Here is a 17,572-nt window from a genome sequence, read left to right as displayed (position 1 = left end):
TACTACATTTAATTTAGGAAGATTTGTAAATAATCTGAACCTGTAAATTCTCAAGTGCATGACAAGTAACATAATTTATAAAATTTTCTTTCCAACCAGTTTAAAGATACATTTATATTCAATGTGTACAAGATATTTTTTTCTAAAGTTAGATTTGGTTTAGTTTATATTAGGATAAGTATAAATATTTATACAACTGCATTCCAAATGAATGCCAGCCTCTAATACAGCCAAACTAAGTTTATTGATTTTTAAATTCTTATAAAGAAATTATTAAGGTTTAAAATAAGTTTTACAAAATTATCTTTTTGCTAGGATATTTTATAAGTCAACATGTATTAAAGGCACCATAGAACAGATTCTGATCAGTTTTGTTATATTTTAAAAATGAAAATATCTTATTTTCCATGGAAAACCAAAATTCCATTTAAGCCATTAATTTTACAGATATATTTAATTTATATGTTTATGTACATATATTTATTTGTCCTTATATACTATATAAAATAATATAAATAGAGAGTTTTATATATATTTTACTTTTAAGTCAACTCCATGTTCTATAGTCTTCCTGGATTTGGTGACTATAGGAAGATCAGGTGAAAGGAAACTAATCCTTTTTGTGTAAAATTAGGGAACATAGCTTGTCCGGGCTCCCTTATGCAAGTTAGCTAAAAATTTGCTATACCACTTAGACAAAAAACAAGATCCTACTTCACAGTGGTTCTTTCAGGAATCACACTGAAAAGGGATTAGATTTAGGATCTGTTCCTAGAGACTGTTTACACAGTACACCATGTGACTGGCTCTGATATGTCAAGTGAAACTCCTACAGAGCTTTAAATACACTGACTAAGTAATGGGCATGCTTCTAGAGGCCGATCAGTGCTCACCTCTGCCCATTCTGGGGAGAAGGAACTGCACAGGGATATGGAATAAGGAAATATTCGGCTCTATGTATGTCCTTTACAATTAGCACTTGTCCTCACTTGCAAATGCATAATTCACTGGTCACTTCTCCACCTTGAATATAAGGGAGATCTAGATCGAACTTTACGTAGATTTTTTAAATCTAGGTGCCTTTAAAGTTTTTGCTAACTAATGTTGGATGCAGGAAATGGTTCTATTTTAGCTTCTGCTCAGTACTTAGGTTCAAATCTGATCTCTAGATGAGCAATAACAGATGGTGCATTCTTATGTGGTTTCTGGTAAACTGTGGACATTCTGAGTCATTCCACCTGCACAGCTATGTCTTCAGTACTTGGAACTTGTATTTCCTTTCTAGCTGCCATGACAGGAAGACAGAACTACATCAAGATCTCTGCCACCACAGCAGTTGCTAGGCAGGGGAGCCTTGCATAAACCTCACCCGTTCACTTCCTTTCTCCTTTTCTTTTTCTATACACACACACCACACACACACCACACACACACACACACACACACACACACCACACACACACACCACACACACACCACACACACACACACCACACACACACACCACACATACACCACACACACACACCACACACACACCACACACACACACCACACATACACCACACACACACCACACACACACCACACACACACCACACACACACACCACACACCACACACACACACACACACACACACACACACACACCACACACACACACACACACACCACACACCACACACACACACCACACCACACACACCACACACACACCACACACACACCACACACACCACACCACACCACACACACACACCACACACACACCACACACACACCACACACACACACCACACACACACCACACACACACCACACACACCACACACACACCACACACACACACCACACACACCACACACACACCACACACACACCACACACACACCACACACACACCACACACACACACCACACACACACACCACACACCACACACACACACCACACACACACCGCACACACACACCGCACACACACCGCACACACACCGCACACACCGCACACACCTGCACACACCTACACACACACCACACACACACACATACACACACCACACACACACCACACACACACCACACACACACCACACACACACCACACACACACACCACACACACACACACACACACACACCACACACACACACACACACACACCACACACACACACCACACACACACCACACACACATGCACACACATACACACACACCACACACACACGCATACACACACCACACACACACACCGCACACACACCGCACACACACCGCACACACACGCATACACACACCACACACACATACACATACACACACACACCACACACACACCACACACAAGTTCGCATAAGCATAATCAAAGCCATTTCTATTTATAGGTCAAGTAGCCAGCTGAATACTAGGGTGCCCAAAAGCCTGCCTCACTAGCAATTTTCCACTATTCCTATTCTATCTTAGAGGCCTCTATAAGAATAAATTTTAAATAAGATAATATTTGGAAAGACATTCTAAAGCCATACATGAGTGAAAGTCATGAGTATCCCCATTAAATTATTAGCAGGATACCCCATGGTGGTATCCGTCCACGGGGAATGTTACGTAGTTAGACTGTTGTTACTTATCACGGCTTAGAGAGTTGGCTTTGTGAAGTCGCCCCCAGCCTCTGGCCACTCCTACCATTTCCAACTCTTGCCTCATGGATTTTTTGCACAGTCACCACCTTCTTCTTCATAGGTGTCATCCCTGTTCTGCATGGGTATCATTCCTGTCCTTACCTCTTTGCTCTTTGTCACACTGTTGCCTAAATTTATCATTCTGCTCTAAATCCTATTCTTGTTTCAAGCCTCAGCTCACTTGGTAGGACCAGCACGCTTCAGGGATGCTGTGAAGCAGATTACTTTAAGGGAGACAGGTCTAGGTAGATAAACTTCTTCTAGGTCTAAATTCTACTTGATCTTTTTTATCCTGTCATAAATCAGTTACTATTTGTTTCATTAGATTGGTTGGATCTCTTCAATTAGAATGTTAATTTCTGAGAGTAGGAATCATCTAGACATTTTCTCTTTGCCAACAATATCACAGTGTAGGACATGTTAAATAGGTAACTATTTATTGATTTTCTAATCTGAATATCAGTGGAAAATGGTGATCAACTTTTCTCCAATTTTGTTGAAGAAAGGCAAGATAAAATAGGGTTTTTTTTTATTAATTAACTTTTGTTACAGATGTTTCTCCTTTTTCCCCCCACTGATTCCCCCCTCCCCCTTCCTCCCTGCCCTGTCCCCAGCTTTGTTGTCCATGTCCATTGTTCATGCATACATGCATATAAGTTCTGTGGTTTATCTCTCCCCCACCACCCCCTCTTCTGGTGATTGTCAATCTGTACCCCACTTCCACATCTCTGGGACTACCCCATTCCTCAGACTGTTATGTTCATTATATTCCACAAATAACTGAGGTCATATAAAACTTGTCTTTCTCTGTTTGGCTTGTTTCACTTAGGATGATACTTTCCAGGTCCCTCCATATAGTCTCAAAGGATAAGAGATCTTTCTTTCTTACAGCTGCATAGTACTCCATTGTGTATATGTACCATTCGTCTACTGATGGACACTTGGGCTGTTTCCAGATCTTAGTTATTGTAAACAGTGCTGCTACAAACATGGGGGTACATATATTCTTTCTGATTGGTGTTTCAGGCTTCTTAGGGTATATTCCTAGAAGTGGGATCACTGGGTCAAATGGCAGTTCAATTTTTAATTTTTTGAGGTGACACCATATTGTTTTCCATAGTGGCTGCACCAGTCTGCATTCCCACCAGCAGTGCACTAGAGTCCCCTTTTCTCCACACCCTCTCCAACACTTGTTGTTTGATGATTTGTTGATGGCGGCCATTCTGACAGGTGTCAGGTGTTACCTCATTGTTGTTTTAATTTGCATCTCTCTGATGATTAGTGATGTTGAGCATTTCTTCAAATGTCTCTTATCCATTTGTATGTCCTGTTTGGAGAGGTGTCTATTAGATAAAATAGGTTTAACTTGTGTCAAATGGGATTTAGATTACATAAAACTGATTTCCTGTTGGTAAAAGATATTAGACATCTATTATTATTAAAGAAAATTGTGGTAACTCCTTTCTTAGAGATCATTCAAATAACCTAAATAGCATCTGTGGTTTGTCTTAGTGGTAACCTTGTTGGACTAAAGGAAGAATGATAGGCAACTTTCAAAATCCCTCTTAACACTTGAGAAATACATTTATTCACACAGTGATATATTATGAACTGCCTGAATAATAGTTCAACAAAACATACTTGTTATTGATGTGCGTATTTCCAAATGTAAGTACTTTGGAAAGTGTAGAACATTCATATGGCTTGAAATTTGATTGGTAGTATTTTATAGAGTCCTAAGTATCATAATAGGAAATACTCTTTTTTTTGGTATGTACCCCTAGTGGAAACCGAACCCGGGACTCTTTGGTCCACAGGCCAAACCGGCCAGGGCAGGAAATACTCTTTATAAATCCTGCACATGTCTGAGAATCCCTTTCTAACTAATCTGTTTATTTGTCAGGTAATTGCCAATGTATTTTTTGGTGGGAATGTTTCATCAGTTTTCCACGTAATCATAACTGTGATTATCGTTACCATAGCCACACTTGTGTCGTTGATGATTGACTGCCTTGGAATAGTTTTAGAACTCAACGTAAGTACATTTAAAGGTGTACTCCTTCCATTCTAAACATCCTTTTAAAAATGATGTTTACATTTAACATTAGATGTATTTTCCTTTAAAAAAAATGTGTCATTTTCTGAAGTGGATTTAAAATGAGTTTGTTATATAATAGTAACTGTTTATAATGATGATATTATGCACTTTATGGGACTCAATACTTTTAGAACAGTGGTTCTCCAATGGGGGAAGTTTTCCCCCCACCTTCCCCATGGTATATTAGCAGCATCTAGAAACATTTTTGGTTGCCACACCTGGTAGGCAGGTGCTACTGGCATCCCAGGGCTAGAGGCCGGGAATGCTTCCAAACATCCCACAATGCACAAGACAACTCCCCACAACAAAGAACTCTCCAGTCCCAATGTCAAAGTGCTGAGGTTCAAACACCATGCTTTAGAGCAATTTTTTATATTTTATTTTCTATACTACATAGATATTACTAAAAATAACTATAATTAATGTATATGAAATTTCCTCGCCACATAAAAATAAGTGTAGAGAGATTCATTAAAATATATGAGTGGAGCGATTGATATCTATACCCCACATTCACTTATAATGGCCCATGTCTTTTTCCTTTAAAACATTTTTTTCTCTCTCTAGAAATTTCCCTTGTAATCTCTACTGCTACCTTCTAAGTTTGAGTCTTCATTATATCACCTCTGAATTAATGCTGTTTTTTTGCTTCAACTAACACATACTTAAGTTTTCCTTCCAATTTATCACCATCCTGCTCAGAAATCTCCACTTTTCCATACTCTCTGTTTCCTCTGTAATCTGACCCCATCCCTTCTGTGGAAAGTTATTTACCATTTATTCAAAATCTATCCTCATTTCTAGTCAATCTTATTTTTGGCCTATGAGTAAGTCATATTAATTATTTTATCCTTTGGTGTATGTTTATTCTTTCCTAGAATTATCCTTTTCCTTTCATTTCTGTCCAAATGTTAACAAAAATTTAAGGTCTAGTGCAACTTCTAACTCACTTATTCATTGAACAGATATATACTGAATAATCACTATGTGTCACCCAATAAAGATATAATAATGGGAAGAAATCTGAAAGGATTCATGCTTTCATGGAGCTTACAGTCTCACAGCTAAACATGAGAGTTCAGCTGTTATCTGTAGGCGATGAAGAAGACAGAGGGAAGTAGATGAACTCCCAAAAGACATTTTTGAGAAAATATTGACAGGATTTGGTGACAGAGTCAGTTGGGAGGACAGAGCATAATGACTCCTTGGTTCCGCTTTGTGGAAGTAGGATAATGATGTCATTTGGTGAGGCAAGAATAATGTCTCAGAATTACAGCACTTCGTATTTATTTGTCATGAACCATGGAGAGCTGACTTGTACAGGTGGGATCCCAGGTCATTATTTACTCACTCATTGAGAGCTGAGGGATAGGTGAAGGTATTATTGCCAGTGTCCAAGACACTGTTCTTCCAGACGCCATTTGGATTTGAAATTCCAGACCAAGACTGTGAGAGATTGTCAGGAACACACTGTTACAGATTTTCTTGTGACAGAGTAAGTAGAAAGTAGGGAGTAGGTGGCTTTCCAAACTACATGGGACTGGGGAACCATCTATTCCACCAGCAATGGAAAAAAAAAACTCATGGGAGAAATGGGCAAAATCAAGGTAACTTGTACCTACTTCCCAATTTTGCATAGACCAAAACCATTTAATAGGTTCACTCAAAATCATTTTATGTCCCAGCCTTCATCTATGTAAATAGATGACTGCTCCCTTAATGTACTAACTTAATGTTTGTATTATCTTGTATCATGTACTGTTTAGACCATATATAAACTTTCCTTTTCTACCTAATTATAAGTACTTTGAAGATGAGAATGAGTTTAACTGCCTTCTCCATCCTCCCTGGCATCCAGCACAGTGTTAAGAACAGAGTGCTCAAATTACTGCATGGGTAATTGCCCCTTGGGACCACAGTTCAGGAACTACTTCTACAAATGCTCCTGGACATATGGGATATTGTTTAGTGCAACACCAGTAAATTAACTGCTACAAAAACATTGGTGCTCTGGCCAGGTAGCTCAGTTGGTTAGAGCATCTTCCTGATAATATCAGTATATCAATCCCCAGTCAGAGTACAATCCCCAGTCAGAGTACATATAAGAATCAACCAATGAATGCATAAATAAGTGAAACAACAAATCAGTGTTTCTTTCTCTCCCTCTGTGTCTAAAATCATTCAATAAATACAAAATTTTAAAAACATTGTTGGTGTTGACAGTAACAATAATCCTTCAACTATGCTGAGGAGATGATTCACATAATTGCCAGTATTGTTATTTCCTATTACATGAAATGTCTCATTTGACTTCAGAATGATTTTTTTTTTTTAATATTGTAGGATTTTTATCTGAAAGAAAGTTTTTATCAACTGCCTGACCACGCGCCACGTCTTGATAGCCTAACGATTCTTTATTTCCTTTAAGTTCACCAAGCCATACACATACTGCTTATTCTTCGGGAATGATCTATTTTTGTAAATTTGACCATTACTTTCTGTTAATTGCTAATCTTTCTGACACTTGCACAACAAATTGTTAGCACACAATCCAGTAAATATTCTCTATTGTACTTATGTTGAAAATTCTTTGTGGATAAGACAGAATTTTGATATTCTAATCAGAGAAGAATATTTGGTGAATATCTGTTACAAAGTCAAGATCTGAGCTGGCTGTAGGAGACTATTTTTTAAAATTTAAAACATGACCTAAACCCTTTGATTTTTAAAAACTTGGTTATATAGACCTTCATTAAAAATAAATAAATAAATAAATAAAAGAAGAGTGCTAAATTGTCTGTTGTGATCCAATAACCCAAGACCATGACACTAGTTTTATTTTTTTTTTAATCCTCACCCGAGGACATTTTTCCATTTTTTGCACAGATAGAGTGGGAGGGAGGGAGCGGAAGAGAGAGAGAGAGGGAAACTTCGATGTGAAAGGGACACATCGAGTGGCTGCCACCCGCACGACCAACCAGGGCCGGGGACAAACTGCAACCGAGGTACGTGTCCTTAGCGGGAACCGAACCCGGGTCTCTCCGGACCGCAGGCCGATGCTCTAACCGCTGAGCCAAACCGGCCAGGGCAATGACACTAGTTTTAAAGCACTTTGTAGGTTAATAAAATCTAAGATCTCCTTTCTTTTTCGGACCACCCAAGCATATGTTTTCCCAATCAAAAGTCTTTTGGTACACACAATAACATACGCAGGTCTTCACTCAGCTCCCTTTTGTGTGGGCATTTGACATGTTTAATAGAGCCACATCAAGCGTCCTTTCTGTCAGTGACTAATGCAGGCTGGATCATGCAACACTTGAAAAGTCACTAAAGCATGCTGTGTTCCACTTTAAAATGACAGTGTGAGATAGCACGCATTGAGTATTTCCTCTGTGCCTCATGTTTTGCATTATCTTCCTTCATCTGCATTAATTGTACAGATAAAGAAAACAAGGCACAAAGTGATTAAATAGGTCACACAAGTTGTAAGTGGCAGAATCAAGATCTGAACACAGGTTTTCAGAGCCTGTAGCCCACATTTTTCATCATTATGCTAGTCTGAGATTTCCAAAGTTTAGGCCTTAAATTATGTAAAATAAGTATGTTCATTTTGTATTCATTTCTTCAGTTAAAAAATCTATGCACTGAGTTTACTAGTAAGAGTAATCCATAATTTATATGGATAGACTTTATTTATTTTTTTTTTTTTTAATCCTCACCAGAGGACATTTTTCCACTTTTTGTTCAGGTAGAGTGGGAGGGAGAGAGAGGAACAGAGAGAGAGAGAGAGAAACATCGATGTGAAAGGAACACATCGAGTGGCTGCCACCCGCACAACCGACCAGGGCCGGGGACAAACTGCAACCGAGGTACGCGCCCTTAGCGGGAACCGAACCTGGGTCTCTCAGGACCGCAGGCCGACGCTCTAACCGCTGAGCCAAACCGGCCAGGGCTATATGGATAGACTTTAATAATGGGTTAAAATAAAGACTGTAAGATGAAATAAAATGTAACAAAGTTTTTCATCTAAACTAGTAATTTTTAACGAATAGCTTTTATCCTAGTTAATAATTGTAGTACTTGAAGAATTCTTTTCCACTGTGACTTCTGAATCATCACTAAGTAGAATAATGATCTTCACAGATGAGATGTACAATAGAAATCAGACCTTCAATTTGCAAAGTTAGGGAAATGCTGTTACTTAGTATAATTTAAAAAACTGGATAAACTATTCAGGTTTATATTAGTTATTTAATAAAAAGCAAAACCAAATTTAAATCTTAGCTTTCCTTTTATTTTATAGTTTTCATGGCAGTAGACAACAATAATGTGTTTTTCCAAAGCAAATGCACTCTATTTTATTATTTTTTTCTTTATTGATTTTAGAGAGAGAGAAATAGAAACATCAATGAGAGAAAACATCAGCTGGCTGCCTCCTGCATGTCCCTCACTGGGGATTGGGCCCACAACCTGTGCATGTGCCCTGACCAGGAATCGAACCAGCAACCCCCTGGTGCATGTGTCAATGCTCAACCAATGAGCCACACCAGCCAGGCTGCACCCTCTATTTTAAAGGATTCATTTTAGAATCCAATAAAATAAATATAAGTCCCATTCTTGGTAGCATCTCACATCCATGTTGCTATCAGAGAGAAAAGGCAGCCAGGTTAATTGGGCCCTATGGGTTTCCACTTGCAGCAGTACAAAGAGAAAAGATGAAGCAGCTGGTGCCTGTGGCCAGAGTAACCAGCACAAGCTTTGTGTGCAGCTCACAGTGGAAGGAAAAAAGTAAGCCAGTTACCCAGTGAGAGCCCAGATGCAGAGATACAGCTGTCAGGGTGAGCAAGCCACGGTCCAAGCTGCCAAAGCCCTCCCGAGCTGGTTTCTTTTTAAGGTATAGGAATACATTTCATGACTCCAGATTGATTACAAAGTCAAAATTTAAAAGACACACGCATTCTTTAATTTAGTTTTTAGCTTCTTTGCACCATTTGAGAGGTTTCTATTCAGGTAGGAGAATCCAGATACTTTTCCAATCCATATTGCCAGTAAAAAATCTTTAACACCTTCTATTATTTCCCAATAGCAGACTGCAAAATGCCCTGGCATCAGTAGGGTTATTATCGAAGGAGAATGCTGTCCTGCTGTTATAATTAAGGCTATATTGTATTGTCTCTTTAAAAAATACTTGTGGTATTTATGTCTCCCCAAGCAATTTCAAAAATTAGTCCAAAGCCAGTGGTGTGTTCTCTAGCACGGCTATTTTAAATAGATCAAATAAGCTGGATTTCTTTATGAGGAGTACAGCAGAAGGAACTACGTTATTGTTTTACACTTGATCTGGGGTCCTAACCACAACCTCTAGCAAGACTGAGATTTCAAATATTAAGAACGTAACTGCTATCTAGACAAGATACCCAACTGGACTTCTTCCAGTACAAACATCAGCTCTTTAGCCTTCCCACTAATTGCTACTTTCTCAACTCTTAAAAATTATAATAAACAGAACACCCATTGCTTTGCACTGCCCAGCAAGAGAGGGTTGGAACAGTCCCCAAATGCTAACTGATGACAGCTTCCCAGCAGCAGCTGGCGGCGGCGTGCACCCTGAGAGCACTTTCACGCCCCGCAGTTCCTCGTGACTATAGTTTGTTCCTACAAAGAGAAAAGACTTTCTTCGTACATACATATGTACATGTATATATTTGTGTTTTAACTACCTTTTAACTGGTTTCAAAAATTATTTCTAAGACATTAAATAGTAATTATTATAAACACAGACTGCATCATCCACAATTTTCCATAATTTAAAAAACAATGTCAGTTTCAACTGTCACAATACAGCCCAAGGAATCCATAATTCATGTAATTCTAGCCATGTGAAAACTTACCCTTTATACATTGTGTTCCTTTGTAGGTATTCATTTGTATTTAAGTGCTATGAATGGTAAAATTATATTGTCCATATATTTTAAATTAGAATACAATTTCACGCCTCTTAGTAGTTTCTCATGCTTATATCTCTGACTATAGAATTATTTTCCGTGAATTGTGGTCAGTCCCATCTTACCCAGCTTTTTAAATACTGCCTGGCTAGTCTGATTTTATAACATGTCCCTCTTAATTGCCATTTCTCTGTAAAAAAATTAAATATATTTTGGGAATCATATTGTAATACTTTTTAGGATGGTACTTATAAAACCCAGTAATTTCAGTAAATGGTGATGTCAAGAAAATATTTTCTCCTTTTAATTTTAATTTAATTTTTATTTATTAATTTATTTTGGTTACAGATGTTTCTCATTTTTTTCCCCAGACACCCACCTCCCTATCCCACCCCCAAGCATTGTTGTCTATGTTCATTGGTTACGCATACATGCATATAAGTTGAAAATATTTTTTAAAACTATTTTTAAGGTATAAAATATTTTTTAAATCACCCAACTTCAAATTCGGTTTTCTATGATTTTACCAATTTACCAGTTATGTCAAAAAGCTTTCAAATCTTTTTGAAAAAAAATTTCAAATTTTGAAATTACCCAAATGTGTCAGAAGGGTTTCAAACCATAGGTTATAGGTGTATAGGGTTTTGTTATACCCTTCTTTCTATGTTTCTTTATATTTACAAGTTTCATAATAACTTTTTCAAATATAGTAAAACATATTTTATGGAAAGCTTGCTTTTAATTCTAAACCAATGTCACATTTGCTGTTGAGTGTATGTTATTTTTTTAAAAATGTGTTTTATGACTTAAGAGAATATTGTTTGTCATACAGTTATATTTTATTTATATGTGTTATATTTTGTGTAATGTATAATACAATTAACATTTAATATAATTAGAAAAATCTATTGCCTAAAATGCCTTAAATGGTAGCATTATTTACTTTATTTTGTTTTACTTTATATTTTCCATCACCATTTATCCCCTCTATATGCTCTCTTCCACTTCCAACCCACTCCACCCCGAAATCACCACGTTGTTGTCCACGTTCATGAGTTCTCTCTCTCTCTCTTTTTACTTTTTTTGCTTTCAATGCCTCCCCCCACCTCCACTCCCTCCCCCACATCTCCAGAGTTGTCTGCCTGATCTCTATCTATGAGTCTGTCTCTAGTGCAAATTTGGCCTCCTCCAGGGGAAAGTGTATTTTCCTTTGAAGTAAAAAAAAAGCTCTTGGTATTTTTATGATAGACAACACTACTCAGATTTTTCAATCTGACATTTTCCCCCAGGTTGGACTTATCCATGGACTAGTGTAGGGGAGGGTGAATGAGTCACATTTAGTTCTGCTGTCAATTTTCTAGGGTAATTAATGTGTTTAGTTTTACTTGAAAGATGATTTAGAAATTTGATTTCGTGTGAGTGCCCTTAGGGTTATAGTTATTCTTTCTCAAGCAGACAGGCACCTACATTTATACAAACTCAAATAAAAAGGAAAGACAATACGCCCTATTTACCTACTGATAGTTCCCTTTTGTACACAGTGATAAATAGACTTCTCAGATTTGAAGGGCAGAGTAGATACACAGTAATTTATATAGGGTAGCATGATATAACTGAAAATATGGAAAATTTCAAGAGTTTGCCAGAAGTCAGTCTTACCATCATTTTTATTTTCTGATTATTTTTTCTAGTCTATTATTTTTTTTTTACCAAATTAGTTTACTCTATTATGTTTTATTTTACTCTTATTTCACTCTTCTCATTTGTAAATATGCCATCAAAAAAGAAAAAAAAAAAAACTATTTCTAAATTTTTCTTGAAACTTTTTTCTTTCCTTTGTTTGAGTTAATCAAACCTATAGAACTTTTAACATGTGCAGTGACAAATACATTTTGTAAATGTTCTTAAAAACTGTCCAAGCAACATTCCATCTGATAACATTATCTTGTTTCTCATTTTTAATATGCAGGGTGTGATCTGTGCAGCTCCCCTAATTTTTATCATTCCATCAGCATGTTATCTGAAGCTGTCTGAAGAACCCAGGACACTCTCCGATAAGGTCATGTCCTGTATCATGCTTCCCATCGGTGCTCTGGTGATGGTCATTGGGTTTGTCCTGGCCGTGAATAACCCTCAGGACTGCACACATGGGCGGGAAATGTTCTACTGCTTCCCTGACAATGTGTCTCTCACGAACATTTCAGTTTCTCACTTTCAACTGACAACTCAACTTTCGATTCTAAACATCAGCATCTTTCAATGAGTTGATGGCTTTAAAAAGTATGTACATTTTCACAGACTTCTAAACCACATAATCACATTCACACATGTTTTAGTGGCTATATTATAAAAGTATTACCTTGGCATTTATTAAGACTTGGCTTTCTTTATTCTTTAGCTCAATATAGAAGATAAAGAGGAAAAGAAAATCAAATTCATTTTATCTTAAACAGAGAACAAATGTTTTGTAATCTTAGTTGCAGGAGGAAAGTGAAGACTGACATTTGCTGTCATCTTTCAGAGCGTTATTTTTTAATTTAATATATGAGCCAATATATTCTGCTTGTAAATAAGTAGATGATTGTGGGTTGAAATTTTGTATATATCCTTTATGAGACAAAACAACAACAACAATTTTTGTCTTTCAAAGTCTATGGAATTGAAGGGGAGAGAAGGGAAACTGTAAAAAAGAGTAAATATTCCGAAAGCAAAGTAAAGCTCTGCATTGTGATTCCAACAGCATCCCTTGTTTAGAGGGACGTGAATCTCTGGAGGAATGAGTAAGGTCCTTGCCATGTTAAGAGCATGAATAATAAACTATGTACAGAGCCAGGTGTGTGAGGAATCAATATACCTCCCAACTTTTGATCCTGTGAGAATACTAGGTAGAGCCATTAAATAAAGTAGAAAACAGGAGGGAAAAAACCCACAAGGTGTTCTGAGGTAGGACCCAAGAGATCATCTTGCATCAGCTTTGGGCCTGTTGAATTTGAAGTGCTGGCAGGAATATACAAGTGGAAGCTGAACTTCCAGACAAGAAGCTTGTAAGAACAACCAGAGCTACAGAAGAGTCATTCCCGCTCTCTCTGGGTGCAGGGGAGGGGACGGGGGAGTTCTTCAGAGAAATTCTTGGGAGCTTTTGTTGCCTGGATTCTCCCGAAGCAGACACTGAGATGGGGGTTGGCATGCAGGGTATTTATTAGGAGTCATAGCTAATGGGAGGGAGTAAGGCAGCAGTGTTGGGAGGGCAACATGGAACAGCAGTGCAGGCCGACAAAGCCTCAGCCAAGTCCACAGGGCGTCTGGAGCATACTCGCCCATGTGAGCTGTCCCTGGTCAGGAGAAGTAGCCGGGTTTTAGTACCACGGCCTGCGTCAGTCCTTGGAGGGGGGCCCAGTGGAAGGACATGTCCTTGGGCTGGGCAGCTCTCTGCAGCCACGCAAAGCCTGAAGGAACTGCGAGCTGGAGGCTGTCTGCTGTTAGCTGGGGCAGCCCATGCTTCCTTGTAGGAGATCTGGGAGGCACAGCTGTGTCCACCAACCTGCCCTCAGTTTCAATTAGGATTTCTTATCTCTCTTTTTTTTTAATTTAAATCTTCACCCAAGGATATGTTTTTATTGATTTTAGAGAGAGAGGAAGGAAGAGGGAGAGTGAGAGAAACATTGATTGGCTGTCTCAACTGGGGAATGTGCCTCAGCTGGGGAATGAAACTGCAACCTGGGTATGTGTCCTGACCAGGAATCGAACTGGTGACCGACCCTTCAGTGCACGAGACGACACTCCAACCAACTAAACCACACTGGCTAGGGCAGAATTTTTTATATGTCTTAATGTAGATTTCATGTCTTTATATCTATGATTATCTTTTATTTATTTTTCCAATTATAATTTAAATTAATATTATTTTGTATTAGTTTCTGGTATACAGCACAGTAGTTATACACTCATATACTTTTTTTTTTTTAATCCTCACCCAAGGATATTTTTCCATTTATTTTCAGTTAGAGTGGGAGGGAGAGAGAGAGAGAGAAACATCAATTGATTGCCTCCTGCACAACCCTGATCAGGGCCAGGAACCAAACCACAACTGAGGTACGTACCCTTGACTGGAATCGAACCCAAGACTCTTTGGTCTGAGGGCCAACCTTCTAACTGCAGAGCCAAATCAGCCAGGGCGACACTCATATACTTTACAAAGTGTTCCCTTGATATTTCCAGTACCCACTCAGTGCTATTCTAAGACAATGTTTTAAAAGTAAAAAACAATTTGGGACCATCTGGGTCACTACCTTATATCAAGTATTGCCCAAGATTTTATTTCTCACCCTTTCATTTGTATTTCGATCAAGTTGACAATCCATAGTATTATATTGTTGCCAAACCATGAGACTGTATCACAAGCAGAGTTAACCACACATACACAAGTCACAGGCAAAAAAAAAAAAAAAAAGCACAGGAAGTATATAAAGGATAGTTTCACAACAGTTGTAGTAAAGAAGTGGTGAGAGCTGAGTCATCGTGTGCCCTGAATAGTAAGAAAGGCCTTTTGAAAGCAGAGGAAGCTCCACCTAAGCAGGCAGAACCATGCTCAGGCTCAGAGTGGTGATTTTGCTTCAATAAAACATTATCCATGCCCCTAAATTAGTTTAAATCCTATTGGCTAGGTAGATTTTCTGTATTTAATTTATAGATTTGTGTTTATAGATGTTCAAGAATCATAAGGTTAAGTGGTGTGTGCCTATTTTTAGATGGATACATGTTTTTTGTAAAATAATAATAAAAATTCTTTCATTCCACACTGAGGGAACGTAAGAAAATTTTTCAGCAGCCTATTTCTACATTGCTCAAGACTGAGAAACACTGACCTACATAGTTATTAGATAAAATCATGAGAGATGAGATTGCCAAGAATGTACAAAGAGAAGCACGTCGGGGATAATGTAATTTAGCACTTAATCGTCATTATCTGGTGTTTTCGGTATTGCTTCAGATACATTAACCTTGACTCTTCTAGTCAGTCAGAAGCTCCTCGTGGAAACTGAGTGCTACATGAATGGCTAATAAATATTTGTTCTGGGTTTTTTGTTGTTGTTTTGGGTTTTTTTTCCAAATCAACTGTAGAACAAGACTGTCTTGGACGATGTTATTAACTGCATGGATTACCAACATCTTTTAAAGGATGATTGAACAATCATAGAAAAGCACACCTATTTTATCAGAATATGTGTCTGTTTATTTGCCACCAATCTATTTTCTGAAACCACCCCCCCAATCTATTTTCTGCCTCAATGAGATTCCCACTGAAAGTCATTCCTTCCCTGCTAATTCTTATCCTCAACAAAGCAACTCAAGATGTTTAAACCAATTTTGAGGTTGTCAAAAATTTGAACTTATAAAGTGCTTCTTAATTTTAAAAAGAGGACAGGGACTAGTATTTTTACACACAAATGCAAACATCCAACAATACATTTCCTTGGAGAATACAGCTGGAATAACATAAAGTGGGTCCCCGTCCATGTCGCTGATAATAGGGTCTGTTATCTTAACCCCGACTTGAACCATCTTCAAACATCAGAACAGGTGGACTACCTTGCCTCTGACTGTTTCCAGCAATAATTGTCGCCTTTTGTCTTTCTTAAAAGATGCTGAAATCTAGGTTATCCCACTAAGAAAATTATGATTACTCCTCTGTGGGAGTAAAACCGCACACAGCCACTCAATCAAAGACTCAAGTGTTGGACAGGGGCAGGCCTCCTACTGGCTCACCTGCTGCACTCTTCTCAGGAAACCAGTGTTGGTCTGTTTTTAATTGCACTGGCCCTTGACAGGTCCCAGGGTTGTCTTGTATGCCAAGAGTGGCTCAAGCATGGACCAGCCTGTGACCATGAGGTAGGGTACCATAAGAGCTTTACTGACTGTGGTGGGGTAATAATTAACTACACTAATCAGACAGGCTCCTTTAAGAATTTATAATTATTATAAAAAGTATAGAAAGGATTTGCCTGGACAACAGAGCAAACTGAGTAGATGAGAGACACCATGAGCTAGAGAACACATAGACTGAGAGAGAAAGACCAGAGTACAGTCATTCTCTAAAGCAGCCATTGTCAAACATCCACAGTCATCCGAACCACCCGGAAGGCTTGGAAAAACACAAATTTCCTGGCCCCACCTCTAGGGTGGGCTTCTGGTGCAGGACCCTGGGATGAGGCCCAGGAAATTCTGCCAAGTTGCCAGGTGATGGTGCTGTTGTTAGTTCAAAGATCACATTTGAATAGGTAGAAGGTTGGACACAAGAGAGATGCTAGCTGGCCCGGCTGGTGTGGCTCAGTGGTTGAGCATATAAACCCATACACCAAGAGGTCACTGGTTTGACTCCCAGTCAGGGCGCATGCCCAGGTTGTGGGCCCGATCCCCAGTGGTGGGTATGTAGGAGGCAGCCAATGGATGTTCTCTCTCATCGATGTTTCTATCTCTTTCTTCCTCTCCCTTCCTCTCTCTCTCAAATCAATAAAGAAAAAAAGATTTTTAAAAAAAGAGAGATGCTTAGCTGGAGACATCTGTTTAGAGCTGGGCAAAATACAAGCAAGATGTAGAAGTGCCATGTTGGAGCTCAGGGAAAAACAGGTGGAAAAGAGGAGGGAGAGCTCCTGGTACTACATATAAGTGTACTTATCCTGTGTCTCCTTGGAAAATTATTTGGTGTTGCTACCAAGGGGAGAGGAGGAACCACGGCAGTGACATCAGTGAAGAGTAAGAGAGGACGAGAGTTAACAAAGTGGAAAACAGAGATTATAGTCTAAAGTCAACACAGCTGCAGTGTTGAAAGCCTGGTTCGGAACCCGAACT

General features: G+C 38.6%; 1 protein-coding gene across 2 annotated transcripts in view; it reads left to right on the top strand.

Moving 5' to 3' along the window:
* Positions 1–13,722, top strand: part of SLC38A11 (solute carrier family 38 member 11) — a 56,974-nt gene extending 43,252 nt beyond the window's left edge. For both annotated transcript variants that reach the window (XM_036254221.1, XM_036254220.1), the window contains 2 exons: positions 4,584–4,715; positions 12,693–13,722. In XM_036254221.1, coding sequence (XP_036110114.1) covers positions 4,584–4,715; positions 12,693–12,986 — 426 coding nt within the window. In that variant the 3' untranslated portion in view covers positions 12,987–13,722. The remainder of the gene's footprint in view (positions 1–4,583; positions 4,716–12,692) is intronic.
* The last annotated feature ends 3,850 nt before the right edge of the window (positions 13,723–17,572 follow it).

Source organism: Molossus molossus, unplaced genomic scaffold, assembly GCF_014108415.1.
Source record: "Molossus molossus isolate mMolMol1 unplaced genomic scaffold, mMolMol1.p scaffold_m16_p_11, whole genome shotgun sequence".
Taxonomy (NCBI): Eukaryota; Metazoa; Chordata; class Mammalia; order Chiroptera; family Molossidae; genus Molossus; species Molossus molossus.
This window is presented reverse-complemented; position numbering and strand designations above follow the sequence as displayed.